Source organism: Thermoascus crustaceus, assembly GCF_041956765.1.
Source record: "Thermoascus crustaceus strain CBS 181.67 unplaced genomic scaffold VTN00scaffold_4, whole genome shotgun sequence".
NCBI classification, from domain to species: Eukaryota; Fungi; Ascomycota; class Eurotiomycetes; order Eurotiales; family Thermoascaceae; genus Thermoascus; species Thermoascus crustaceus.
The window spans coordinates 1840092-1853626 of NW_027192530.1; the positions used below are offsets into that span (position 1 = coordinate 1840092).

Genomic DNA, 13535 nt, shown 5'->3' on the forward strand with positions numbered 1-13535 from the left:
AGGGTCTCTAGCAGTCTGGCATTAGCTCAAGCCCCTATCTGTGGGTTCCATAGGGGGCTATGCGCATTGAAATCCTCTAGTAGTAAGCACCTCCCCTCCATAATCTGGTCCCAATCAGCATCTTTGATGGCCCACCTACACCTAGGATCCTCCCCTTGCCAGCAGTACTCAGCCCTAAGCCAGTTATTATAACAGTTCACCACCTGAGTCCTTCAAACTCTCTCACAGATTCTGCATAACTCCCATATATCCATTGCCATAAGGTAGGGATGGTTTATAAGGTCTGTACAGGCTTCTATAACCAGCTTGTCTAGAAGGTCTCTGTGAACAGCTATAACCACCCAGCAATCTCTATGCTCCCCTTTTTCAGGCCAATATAGTAGATAGCCCCCATATCTGAAATCCCTATCTATATAGGGCTCTTGTAGGCAAGCTAGGCCCACCTCTAGCTGAAGCCCTAGTTCCAGAGCTGTGATAGTGATTGCATAGGCCCTGCGGCAGTTATGTTGCAATACTAACATACTGCTATGGGCCTAGGCCCGGTGCCTGCCAGGGGGGTCTGTGTGTTGCCCATGTTGACATTGCCCAGAGTGGTGATAGGGGTTCTTGGGGCTAGCATAGGCTGGCTATGCTTAGGCTGCTGGGGCGTCTGTGGCATGGCTTGCTGAGGAGCCTGCTGGGGAGCTTGCTGGCTAGCTACAACCACTGCACAGTCTGGGGAGCTTGGTATAATAGCCTGAACTGACCTGTGGTCCCCCATAGGAGACCCTATGGGTTCCTTATTAGGTCCCCTCTGCTTGCTTAGGTGTTTTTGTGCCTCCTGTATCTTAGAGCAGGTCCTGGCCATAGCTGGGTGTGATCCCCTACAGTTACCACACTTAGCAGGCATATGCTGGCATGCTATCCCTGGCCTTGCTGGACAGTTGACTACCTTACAGGCATGCTCAGTTCCCTTATGGGCACCCACACAGATAAAGCAGCATAGAGGGCAATCTCCATGAGCCCAGAAGCTATTGTGCCCTATTCCACAGCATTATGGGCATACTGTGTCAGCCCCTAGTTCCCAATAGTGCTCTGTACAGTATCTAGAGCCCTCAAAGTGGATTCCATTGATAAGAATCTTCTGGGCTTCCTCCAGAACCCACAGTGATCACTATGGTAGAGCCCTTCTTCTCACTGTCCTTGAGCTTCTGGGGGTTCTGGAGCTATGTGGGGTCCCATTTGAGCCTATACTCAGTACCTAGTTCAATTTCTTCACAGGCTAGGCCCAGGCCTAGGGTCAGATATTGTCTGATTGGCACCCTGTGGACCTTGACCCTGTACCATTGCTCTGGGAGCTCCACCAATACCACTGCTGGGTCTGCCTGACAGGCTGCGGTCACTAGGAGGTCCCTATAATGGGGGACTAGCATAGAGCCTAGAGAACCTTTCTCTAAGAGGACTGTCATGGCTCCAGTCTCTGTATAGCCCATATCAACTACCTGGAGGAAGTATGGGAAGCCCTTCTTTGCTAAGGCCCTGTTCAGGGCCAAAATAACTTCCTCCTGTTCAGCCTTAGGGGCCATGACTCCACTATCTCTTTGAAAAATAAGCCTGCATGCCTCTTTGTTCTTCTCTTTGATTGGTTTCAGGTCCTCTGGTTTCTGGCTTGTATTAGGCTCCCCAGGAGTCCTAGTAGTGCTTGATTTCTGAGCCTTATTCTTCTGCTTTGGGCTGACCACCTGCCATTCCTGGCCCCCAGGCCTGGTGGCCATTAGGGCTGCCATGTCTGCATAAGATGCTTCCAGTTTTACTGGCTGTCTTGTGGTCTTGGGGATGCCTACAGAAGGTGCCTTAGGTGCTTGGTACTCAGTAGTTTTGCTTGCGGCTCTGCTTGGTGGTCTGTGCTCTTGAGCTGGGGGAGCTGGCAAGGGGGACTTTGGGTGTTGCTGGGTAGTTGCTGTGAGCTCTGTACAAAGCTTGCCAACTTCTAGTTCTAGGGAGGTGATTCTCCCTAGAAGGTGCTCCTCCCGGATCTGTTGTTCTGCCTTCCAGCCATCCATAATCTCTATGAGCTGGGTCCATAGTGTCTCTAGGTCTCCCTGGTGTGCTTGCTGCTGGTTCTGGGCCTGTTGCTCCAATGCTCACTCCATATTTCCTGCTAGGGCCTGAAGTTGCTTGCTGATATCTCCTAGGGGGTTCCGGGTACTTCTTTACCCCCTAGAGGTCTCTGGGTGGCTCATCATTGCGGCTTTACAATCCTATGGCTCTTGCTGGCCTGACCTCATGTCCAGCTATTCCCTAGGATTCTAGGGTCTTCTGAGGGTTCTGCTTCGGTTCCTGGGTCATTTTCCTGATCATTTTCATTCATAACGAGCCCTAGGGGTCCAGGGATGTTCCATCAACTTGGGGTCGGGGTGTCTGGGACCCCCAGGATCTCTGTGAGCTGACTTGCCGCGTGGCCGTTTGCCGGGGTTGACGCGTGAATAACACCACCACCATGTGGATCGGGAGGTTCCATGGTGGTTTTTAGGGGCTCAGAGGCCTCTCTGAGTCGAATGACGCGTTAAAAAGACGTGTTTTTATGTTTGCTGATTTTGATGTTCGCTGTTGATCCTTTACGCCCTTAAGTTTGAGGACCTGTTACTATCACAACATTGTGCCTCAATAAAGGAGATGGATGAACATAGATGCTCAGGCGGCATGTCGCCCTTAGCAAAAAGGCTCTCAACGACCCTCAGAAAGGTAATCCGAAAAGGGATCTTCGTGGCCCCCAAATTGAGCGCGATGGTGGCTTATCGTCCGTCAAACCCGGTTTTGATCTGACCAATAAGAACTCACCATTCGATAATGATAAAATATCCGGGGGATCTGGGGTCGGATTTGACGTGCTTCCTCGCCCGAAGTTTCTTATTTAGGCAATCCGTTAGAATCTATTTTCGCCCAAGCAGATCAATACATTGAAAACGCAGAAATTACCTTCCAGAATGATAGTTCCAAACCCAGATCAAGCAGGGAATACCGCAATTCCTGCGTCTTGCCAAGAGATTCACGATATCGCCTAAGTTCTCGCGGCTGGCAGCTGCTCAGCTTTGCTAGTCGAAATTTGGTTAGGTTGATGCTAGACACCTCAACTCAGTCCTTGAAGAGGCAAGGATGTTCAAACGATGGATGCTCAGTGCGCACGGGTCATCGTAGCCGAGGACTTACCCCCTCTCAGTTTCCTGGAGCATTCTAGTGTTGGATTATGCAATGCAGCAGGAGAAAGGGCAGGGCCCCCGACTTAAACTGGACCAATTCCCTGCACGCTTCCACAACGCCATTATTCCGCTCAGCAGTGCATATCTTCAGATCTCAGAGACAAAGCCATAGTCAAAATGACAGATCCTGCTGGTAACCAAGCACCTTCTGCAAGCGCAGCTCCTACAAATAATCTACCTCCTGCAAACAACACGGGGCCAGTTGTCGAAATCGACGAGACCGTGGTTGATCGCAACGATGTGTGTATGTCCTGCGCTGCCCGAGGCGAAGCCGTGCTAACACCTGAAACAGGGCAATGATTCGACTTACGGGGATGAACTGTAGGCTTGGTGCCACATCACCGAGATATTTAATATCAAGGGCTAATTTCAACCTCGTCAAGATCAACCTATACCGCGTCAATTACTTCGAGTGTGCTAGCCCACGAATACAAGCATGGACGCCGTTACCATAGCTATCACGCTGGAAGTACGTTGTTAATTTTTTTTTCCACCACAGTTGGAATCGTCTAACGTAAAGAAACAGATTACCAGTTCCCGAACGATGAGCCAGAACAAGACCGTCTTGATATGTGCCATCATGTTTACTACAGATCTCTGGGGGATCGGCTGTTTCTTGCTCCGATAAACTTGGATGGCAAACGGGTTCTGGATATCGGGACTGGAACGGGCATTTGGGCGATGCAGTTAGGTATGTTCTAGATATGCCAATAATGTCCTGCGTGATCATCGAGGTCACTGCTAAAGAAAATAATCCCAGGCGAGCTCTATCCGAAGGCAGAATTGGTAAGATCACGGGGGTTCATTTTTAGAAAGCTTCACCACTAACGCCTCACCTCTAGATTGTCGGGAATGATCTGAGTCCAATTCAGCCGCACTGGTAGAAACAGCCCCATATTTATCTCTTCTATAGCTGTTCCTAATCAGAGTACATAAAATTTAGGGTGCCTCCGAATGTCAAATTCCTGATTGATGACGTCGAACAGGAGTGGCTCGAACCGAAATCGTACGATTTCATTCATAGCAGGTATATGGTTGGATCAATCAGAGACTGGCCCAAACTCATCCGCCAATGCTATCAGTCAGTTGCTACCTTTACAGTGGTATAAAAATTGAAGCTAACGGATTGTTCAAGACATCTGAAGCCTGGTGGTTGGGTTGAGTTTCAAGACACGACCAACAGGCTCTATTCCGAGGATGGTACCTTGGATCCTGAAAACAACGTGCTCAAGCTGATGAACAATCTCATCGAAGCGTGCGGACGGATCGGAATACCGGGCGATTTTGCACCACGGATCAAAGGCGAACTCGAGAAGGCCGGGTTCGTGAATGTCCAGGAGAAGATCTTCAAAGTACCCGTTGGGGCCTGGCCCAAAGATAAACGACTGGCAAGTATACTTGATTTTTGACAAGACGTATAACTTACATATACCACTAATACCTCTAATATAGAAAGAGATTGGGGCCTTTACCGCTCTTCAGTTCATTGAGGGGGTCGAAGGTCTCACGGCTGCTACCTTCTCCGAGATCCTCGGTTGGTCCAAAGAAGAGATCACTGTCTTTAATGCAAAGGTTATCGCCGATTGCAAGAGAAGAGATGTCCATTGCATGCACGAAATGTAAGTCCTTTTTAATTTTCCTTCAAGCATTCTCGAATTGTTTACGCCGGCTCAATGGCCGTGAAGAGCAAATGCTTACAAGGCTTTATAGACGTGTCATATTTGGGCAAAGGCCAGAATAAGGGCGATCTTTTCCGACCCTATACCAAATGCCATTCTGGAGAATTTTTAACCTGACCTCATAATAGAGTCGCGTCACACTCAATCTATATAGGTATATTCGTGTACATACCTCATGCATGTGCCTAGACAACGACACGAACATGCAGCTGCCATATAACCTGACGACCACTTTAAAAATACTAAAACAAGATGCTACTTAGGTAGTGTATATTATTACGTCTGTTAATTAACTAATCCATCCAGGTCACGTTCTTGGTCACCAGGAACTCATTAAGTCCCTGTTCCGTGTTGAACCTGCCCCATCCGCTGTTCTTGACGCCGCCGTGCGGGAGCACCGGCTCGTCGTGGACGGTCATACTGTTTATGTGTACGGCTCTGCAATTCATTCCCAATTAGCACATACAGGATAATAAACAAGATTCTGTTCAAAGGTTAGAAAGGGAAGAACTCACCCAGACTGGATCTTCTTCGCCAGCGCAAACCCCTTGCGCAGATCCTCCGTGAATATAGCCGCGGAAAGCCCGTACCCAGTACTGTTGGCGATCCTGACGGCCTCCTCATCACTATCGACAATCATGCACGCAGCCAACGAGGCAAACGCCTCATCCTGCCAGACTTTCATGTCCTCCTTCACTCTGCCCAGGATAACTGGAGCCATGCGGATACCAGGGATAGAACTAGATTCGTCCACTGCGCCTGCGCTTGTGGAATCAGTAGTAGTACATGTACCGTGGATCAGCTCGGCTCCGGATGAAAGGGCGCTGGAGATCATGGCCTCGACGCGAGCTTTTGAGGCCATGCTCACTAGTGTCGGAGGTGGGGTGGATGGGTCGGATTTGGCGTCGAGGGCGCGCTTGAGAGCTTCGATGAATGCGGGGGCGATGGAGGAGTGGACGAGGATTCGATCTGTGGACATGCAGATCTGGCCGGACTATATCATATGTATGTCGTTAGATAAAGGTCAAGATAAAGATCCGAGGCTTCGCAGAACGAGGAACTCAACGAACGTTTGCAAAAGCACCCGCCAACACGGCCCTGACAGCTGTTTCTAAATTCGCATCCGCGCAGACAATGGCGCTGTTCTTCCCTCCAAGCTCCATCAGGCAGGGTTTGAGGTTCTGCCCGCAGGCCGCGGCAATCTTTCTCCCCACGGCTGTGCTGCCGGTAAAGTTGACCTTCCGCACTGCGGGATGTTCGATCATGGCATTGACAACGGCCGGCGCGTCTTCGGTACGGGTTGTCAAGACATTGAGACAACCCGGCGGAAGTCCCGCGTCTTCAAAGGCCCGCGCCATGGCCCAGTAGCAGCGGGGGGAGAGCTCAGAGGACTTGATGATAGTCGTGTTTCCGGCGGCGAGGGCGCAGGCGGCAGCACGGACGCCGAAGGCGTATGGAGCGTTCCTGTTTGAACGGCAGGGTCAGAGGTCTATATCAGGGAACCCTCTTGAGCAGACATATTTATTCGAAAGTGCCGGCAGTTATGTATGTGACCCGGCCACTGGCGCTCCTGACTTACCAAGGAACTATGCCCAGTATAACCCCCATAGGCTCTTTCAAGACCATCCCACTCTGCCCCTCCTGCTCAACCACCGGAACACTCCCACAGATCGACGTTATCCTTCCAGCCATATCCCTCAGCAACCTGACACCCAGCGGGACCACGAACCCTTGCGACGCCGCCTTATCCGCGCCCATCTCCGTGCGCATGATCTGCGCGTACTCCTCCAGCCGACTCTCGAGGATATCGGCCGCTCTGAGCAGGATGTCCCGCCTCACGGTGGGCTTGGTCTGCGACCATGACTCGAAGGCGGCTTCGGCGGCCTCAACGGCTCGAATGGCATCTTCGGGTGTAGCGGAGGCGGCTGTCCAGCATTTCTCGCCTGTGTATGGGCTGACGACGTCGAAGGTGGAAGTGCCGGTTTCCTCCTTGCCGTTGATGATCAGGGGGACGACTGTGGTGGGGGAGGAGGAGAAGGAGCCATTAGCGCTGCCACTTACACTGTCTGTTGAGGCCATGGTGGGTTTAACCAGAAACAGGGCAGGTCAGGGCGGAATGAAAGCGGGCGAGAAAGAGAGAGAGAGTTCAGAGTTGAGCTGGAGCTGGACATTGTTGTCGTTAAATAGAAGGCTTCAGAATCATTGCTTCCTGCTACCCACCATGGCCATGCAGTTATGCATGGCTAGTGTCGGCATCGGAGGGGCAGGGCCAGGGCAAAAGAAATCATGGACACGAGAAAAGGCGACGATCGATCCATCAGGACCCGATAGTCCAGATGGGATCTACGCACTAAGTCTGAGGATCGGCGCGTGGCGCAACAGCTCATTATTGTTACTCCGTAACTGCGTGTTCGGCTTCACCGACAAAAAAGGATGCATTAAGACACTATACTAGTAATTTTTGATTCCTTTGTCGTCGAGTTTTAGTGGTCTTTTTTTGCAAATTGCCAACTGTTTTGCACGGTACCATACATTGCTGAAAGGCCAATGAAAGCTCCCTACGTAATCTTTTGGCATGATTTATCTACCGAAAGGAGAAAGTACGAAGCCATAGAGACCTTCTACTTCATCTCAGATCCTTAGTAGGTAGCTTGATGAAGAGTGATTTTGAATATAGCCACATCATCAGTATTGCCAGCCCATACCGGTCATCATGATATCCTGAACTATAGCAGCTGGAATGTGAGAATGCATGCTGCTACCTGTAGATGATTCTACAGCCTCTTAGACTCATGATGTGACTTGTTTCTCATGGGATTGAGCACCCGGGTAGGTACCTAGTAATTCCTAGGTAGTGCGGGTGGTGCGGAATTTCCCGCCAAGAACAAACACAAAAAAAGAGTTGAAAATAATACCATTAAAATAAAGACTCACAGGGCCCAGGGGACTACCTAATTACCGGCGCAATTTAGGCGAAGTTTTGAATGTTTTCCACTTTTCCTCTTCGCTAAAGTTTAAAGTTGACGCGGTCCGATGCAAACCACGCATGCAGCCAACCGCTTTATCTTAAAATAAATAGTACACGTGCTGTACTCTGCACTACTGATTATACTTGTACTGTACAGTAGTGTAGAAAAACAGAGCTGTCGTGGAATTTTGTTTAGCCGCTACATACCTGAGCCACCTACCGAAGCTGCTTTTTTACTGCCTAACATATGCAACGGTACATTTGTGGTGCTGTGGGGATCCGTGATAGTATTATAAATGTTTACTGATAAATTTCTTAGGTACCTTCAATTATCAATGAGAGATGCCTTACTCCGTAGATTAGGTAGCTTCGGAACTATCACATGGACATGACATGTGTAATGTCATTTCGGGCGGCTTCGGGCCGAGTGTTCCAGTAGACGCAACAAAATAAATCCAATAACCAAGAATCAATAACCTTAATGATAACTTTATTACTTGAAAAGCCGGAGGCTGGCTGTAATCTGGCATTCGACGATGGTTAAAGGGAGGAAGAAAAAAAATCGGGTTTGTACTTTTGCACTCATTATGGCGTACCATTTCATGGAGCTGTTTATTTATAAGTATCGATGTGCTCGGTCCTGGCCGCTTGAAACCTGGCATTGGTTGGATCTCTTTATTTTCTATATCCCTTGTTTACTTGATTTTTACTTAGTTTCATTGATACTGTCAATGCGTTTAAACATACTCTGTAAAACAGCAAGGAGTAATAATACCCAGGTCTCCCGAGCCCAAAGTTATTATTAAGAGTACGGAGTAGGGCAGATGTGCGGACAACTTTCCCACAGGAGAAGTGAGTTATCTATCCAATGAGAAATTTCCCTAGAGACCTTGAAAAAAAATTATATACAAGAGCAACACCCATGTCAAAAGTCCCGAACAGATCACTGCCTGATAGGGAGCCCGGGTTACCGAGCTTGTCCTGCGCGTCTTTGAGGTTCGATACCAGAACAGAGCAGCAACCTAGGTCACGGTCTTTACTCCGCTAGGTACCTCTAAGTAAACATTCCATATAAAAAGCTGAATGTAAGTCAGGGCGAAGTTTCAGTGGCTTCTTGTCTACCCCTGTAGAACATTATGCAGATTGTATCTGCACTGAATACCTAAGATATTATATTTAAGTAATAGAAACGACAGATCTAAAGCCATGCGACACCAAGCAGCATAGGGGCTCTGCTATTTTAAACACGGCAATTTTTGCAAGGCGGGTGATTTCGTGGTGGTTAGTGACAAATTGGCGCCTACTTGAACTGCTTTTCTGAAGGACTACAAAACAATTCTGCTTGCTCGACTGGATAACCAATAATAACTGCCGTACTACTGCTCTAATATCAAAAGAATACCCATCCCTTAAGAACCTTGCAACGCCCGTCCCTTTCTTCCGTCCCGACCAAACCGGACCAGAAGCCACCTAAACGCCTATGCATAATGCGAACCGATGCATGATACATGCTGCAAAGCGCAAATATCGGGTATAACAATATCTAGCCATGGATAATCCTCTACCACGGAGCCTTCACATCAACATGTCCATCCTCACCCACCACCTTTCCCCGATCCCACTCTCGACCCTCGCCTTTCTTAACCCACTTGACATCCTCGATGCTCCTCTCTTTCTCTCCAGCGGAGGCAAAATTACTACTCGACCACCGCTCGACCACACTCTCACCGAACCCAGCTTCGCGGAGCCGGTCTGCGCCCTTCTGTTTCCAAAGAGCGCGGTCACGGAGAGCTTCGAGCGCCATGTCCCAGTCGTCGTCCTCTGTCATGAGACCAGCGACGGGGCGACGGGTGGGTTTCGTAGTGGTGCCCTGATCATCGTCGTCATCTAGGTGGACGTCGAGGGTAGGGTCATAACCGGGCGCGAAGTGCGCGTCAATGTTGCTTGTGTTAGTCTTGTAGGCCCCGCGTCCTCGGGGGCGGACTGGGGCGCCATTTCCGCCATTTGCTGAGGGAGGAAGTGGACCAACGAGGTCCTCCAATGGATCTGAATCATCTCCCTGGAGATGATTTTCTTTAGCGGCTGGAGATGGCGAACGCGACGCATGTCGCGGGGTATCATTTCGAGACTTTCTAGGTCTGTCGCGTGGCGACGGCGTGCGCGACGAAGTTCTGTGACCTTCGCGAGAGCGGTGGCGGTCATCATAGTCCTCGTCCCTGTGCTTCCGACGTTTCGAAGACCTCGGGGAGCGTGAGCGCGAGCGGGAACGGGGAACTGAACGGTGCGAGTGCCGGTCTCTTTCTCTTCGGTGACGACGATGACGGTCGCGCTCTCGTTCATGCCTTGGTGAGCGACTGCGCGACCTCGAGCGCTCTCTTGACCTATCTCTCCTTCTCCTGGAGCGATGATGATCCTCATCGTCTCGGTGCCTGTGTCTTCGAGAATGCCTATGACGCTCACTCCCGCTTTCTTCACTGTCATCCCTCCGTCTGTGCCTTCTTGACCGACGTTCGTCCTCACTATCTGCGTAGCTATCTTCCCTTGACCGGCGAGAACGACTCTTGTCGTCACGCTTCTCGTCGTCAACTCTTCTCCTCTTAGACTCTCGGCCGTCACGGCTATCACCAGATCTCCCAGCGCGCAGCTGTCGCATCCGCTCCCGCGCCTCCTCTTCCTCCTTCCTTTTCAATGCCGCATTGTGGTTGTCGGTCTCCTTGATTATGTGTCTCAGGAAGCGCGTGTTCGGCTTGGGAGCTCCGCTCGTAGGTCTGCGACAGTATCCGATTAACATGCGAGTCCTTTCAAAGCAATGAAAGAATCGAAGGCATACCTTCTTGGCATATAAGCCTGCATACCCAGAGCAGAGTATTTTATCGAGCTCTCCCGGGCATCCTTCGCGAGCAGCTGCGCAACGTAGTCATCGTCGCTGGTGGGATCGTCAAGCGCTTCCCCGAGGTTGGGCGGCATGGTGTAAGATGAATTGTACTGTAGAAAACACCAATCTTGATCCCTACAGCGAGACTACCAAACAAAGCCGCTCAGCCAGCGGCCTTAGTTATCGCAATGGCACATGCGAACTGGAAACTCGAAGGGCCTGTTGGTTGGTATAGAGTCGCGACTTGCTGGGGCAGTTGTTGAATTGAATGCGACGGCCGCCACTCACACGGTGACTTCACCGCCGGCAAACAGAGCAAACAGCCCCATTGTTTACTGCGGGTGTTTCGCGGAGAGCAGAAGTCGCGACCAGCGCAGAACGCTATTCTTTCCACTCCACACATAGAAGAGAACTAAATTTCAGAGTAATAGAATTTTTTACACTGCACAGAAGATAATATATCCATCCTGAACAGTCTACACAATGGCACCACTATCCCCCTCGAAAGCGCTCGCAAAGTTGCAACAGCTGCAGAAGGAACACGAGGACCCCAAGAAGCAACTGGCCATCCTACGCATCAGTGAACCCATTGCCTCAGCCTCCGATGTCGAAGTTCCAAACAGATCACCTGCGAAGCGCAGCTCAGATGTCTCCGCGGACACGTTGGACAACCCGACGCCGGCGTCGCTCGAGGCGGATCTGACACACTACAAGGTATGCATTCCGCGGTGTTTCCCAGGATATAAGAGACCAGTTACTCATAGTTATTTTCGTAATAGGAACTATTCTCGAAACTCCGCTTTTCCTATCTGGAGCAGGTGACCAAGGAGAAATTCCTGCGCGCAATCGTGGGCGACCCTCCCCTCGTCGTCGGACACAGCGAGAATGTGGAGCTGGAGGCGCAGCTGGCAGAGGCGAAGGCAGAGCTGCAACGACGCAAAGAAGAGGTGCGGGTGATGGTGGAGGAGATGGAGAAGATGGGGAGGGAGCTTGCAAGACGTGAGTTCTTCTGTTACTACACTGCGCATTTGAAATGCAGATACGAATAACATATTTACACGTCTACAATCGAGAGTTCGTGGGCTAATTTATCACGTATATAGGATACAAGAACATTCAGCTACAAACGACCCAGCTCTCCACACTCCCGGACAAAATATCGAATCTCGAGGCTACGATCGCGGCATTGCGCGCCAAGCAAACTATCAATGCAGACGTATCTCCCAGCAAGGGCTCTTCGCAGAACCTTCCCCTGCCAGCTACCCTATCTCTGCTGTCAGAGCGCGAGGCGGAACTGGCGGCTCTGAACCGGCAGCTAGCCACCCTGCAGAGTACGCTGCCGCGAAAGACGAGGGAGGCTGAAGCTATCGAGCGAGAGCTGGGCGTATTGGAGAGAAGGAAAGGAGAGGCAGTCGCGCAGGCGAGGGAAGCCAAAAGGAAGAAGCGCGAGGGAGAGAGCGATGGATTGGAAGAGATGGGACGGTGGTACAGAGGCGCGGAGAAGAGTCTGAAACAGTTGGTTGGTGTGGAGGGTTGAATTGCGACGCGTTTCTTTTTTCTTTTTTTTCCATACGATACAGGATGGGATACCAGGGATACGGCGTTCAGGGAGGTCGATTTAATTTTACACATATCCAGGAAGTTACATTGTCTACGCAGAACGGACGCAAGAGAAAGCACGTGCCCGAAGAGAAGCCGGCTGGATAGCTTTAATTCGTACTGATTTCATGACCGTACAACATTTTATGCTATGTTGCAGTCGCTGCGAAATCCCTTTCAGAAAAACACCCTTAATCGTCCCATTTTTTAATTTACTCCTCTTCCTCCTCACCTTCCTCACCTTCACCCTCAGCAGCGCGGGCCTTCTTGCGGCGGACACGGCCAGGGCGGCCACCACCGAACGGCGAGGTGAGGGCAAAGTCAATGTGCTTCTGAGAGTCAAGGCGGACCATGTAGGAAGGCACGTTGACGATCTGCTTGCCGACACTATGATAACACAAATCAGCATATTATTCCCCGCTGCGAATCGATTGTTCATGGGCGCATACCGGATGTGACGCTGCTTGATCAGGACACGGGCGTGGTGGATAGACTTGGCGAGACCAAGCTTGTAGACACAGGTCTGCAGACGGCGCTCCAAGAAGTCCTCAACCTTCAGGGCCAGGACGTAATCGAGCTTCATGCGGGACTCGTCAAGCACACCGACACGGACAAGACGGCGAATCAGGGCATTGCCTTCGAACAGACGCTTGGGGTCCTTCTCGTCGAGGGTGAGAAGCTCACTGCGCACACTCCATCAGTACATCGTCTTATACTTCCAAGTCCCGATCCCGCGCATAGAGCACTTCCTGCCGGAGGATCGACTTCTCGGGAGGGCGCGCGACGTACCGAGCAGCTCGACGAATCTTGGACAGGGTGAGCTGGACACGCCACACCTCGCGCTTGTTGCGCAGGCCGTACTCGCCGACAATCTTCAGTTCCGAGTCACTATCGAGAGGAAAGTGGTTAGGCACCGAATACACACGACATAAACAGCAGCACGCTACTGCTTAGTGGCCGGAGAGTACTAACAGACGAGCCGACTCGTATGCTGCAGCAATTGTCAGTTATCGCTGTTCACACGACTTTGGGAAATTTTGATATGGGGGGGTTACTCACGTCGACGAGGGACCTTGTAGGTCTTCGAACAGGGGCGTCTGAAAACATCTAAACGTTAGAATCATGTTGTATAATTCAATTATCCGTCTGATGATACTCACGGGACCGGAGCCATG

At 50.7% G+C, this 13535-nt stretch overlaps 6 protein-coding genes across 6 annotated transcripts; 2 read left to right on the top strand and 4 right to left on the bottom strand.

The window, feature by feature from the left end:
* Positions 1-445: 445 nt before the first annotated feature.
* Positions 446-2042, bottom strand: VTN00DRAFT_7240 (uncharacterized protein; the record flags this gene model as incomplete). The annotated part of the gene is made up of 6 exons (XM_069433966.1): positions 446-457; positions 524-863; positions 932-1020; positions 1146-1205; positions 1324-1392; positions 1482-2042. The coding sequence occupies 6 exons, from the start codon at positions 2040-2042 to the stop codon at positions 446-448; spliced, it is 1131 nt and encodes a 376-aa protein (XP_069287294.1).
* Positions 2043-3356: 1314 nt separating this feature from the next.
* VTN00DRAFT_7241 (uncharacterized protein) lies at positions 3357-4980 on the top strand (the record flags this gene model as incomplete). The annotated part of the gene is made up of 10 exons (XM_069433967.1): positions 3357-3479; positions 3532-3560; positions 3623-3708; positions 3766-3930; positions 4000-4025; positions 4082-4119; positions 4183-4320; positions 4375-4627; positions 4692-4858; positions 4950-4980. The coding sequence occupies 10 exons, from the start codon at positions 3357-3359 to the stop codon at positions 4978-4980; spliced, it is 1056 nt and encodes a 351-aa protein (XP_069287295.1).
* Positions 4981-5211: 231 nt separating this feature from the next.
* On the bottom strand, positions 5212-6997 carry VTN00DRAFT_7242 (uncharacterized protein; the record flags this gene model as incomplete). Its single annotated transcript, XM_069433968.1, has 4 exons — positions 5212-5356; positions 5434-5912; positions 5989-6382; positions 6498-6997. The coding sequence occupies 4 exons, from the start codon at positions 6995-6997 to the stop codon at positions 5212-5214; spliced, it is 1518 nt and encodes a 505-aa protein (XP_069287296.1).
* Positions 6998-9447: 2450 nt separating this feature from the next.
* On the bottom strand, positions 9448-10853 carry VTN00DRAFT_7243 (uncharacterized protein; the record flags this gene model as incomplete). Its single annotated transcript, XM_069433969.1, has 2 exons — positions 9448-10654; positions 10717-10853. 2 exons carry the CDS (start codon positions 10851-10853, stop codon positions 9448-9450), a joined length of 1344 nt encoding a protein of 447 aa, XP_069287297.1.
* Positions 10854-11244: 391 nt separating this feature from the next.
* On the top strand, positions 11245-12298 carry VTN00DRAFT_7244 (uncharacterized protein; the record flags this gene model as incomplete). The annotated part of the gene is made up of 3 exons (XM_069433970.1): positions 11245-11475; positions 11541-11760; positions 11865-12298. The coding sequence occupies 3 exons, from the start codon at positions 11245-11247 to the stop codon at positions 12296-12298; spliced, it is 885 nt and encodes a 294-aa protein (XP_069287298.1).
* A 274-nt stretch (positions 12299-12572) lies between these two features.
* VTN00DRAFT_7245 (40S ribosomal protein uS4) lies at positions 12573-13534 on the bottom strand (the record flags this gene model as incomplete). The annotated part of the gene is made up of 6 exons (XM_069433971.1): positions 12573-12747; positions 12810-13043; positions 13150-13248; positions 13333-13351; positions 13420-13457; positions 13521-13534. 6 exons carry the CDS (start codon positions 13532-13534, stop codon positions 12573-12575), a joined length of 579 nt encoding a protein of 192 aa, XP_069287299.1.
* Between the last annotated feature and the right edge of the window lies 1 nt (position 13535).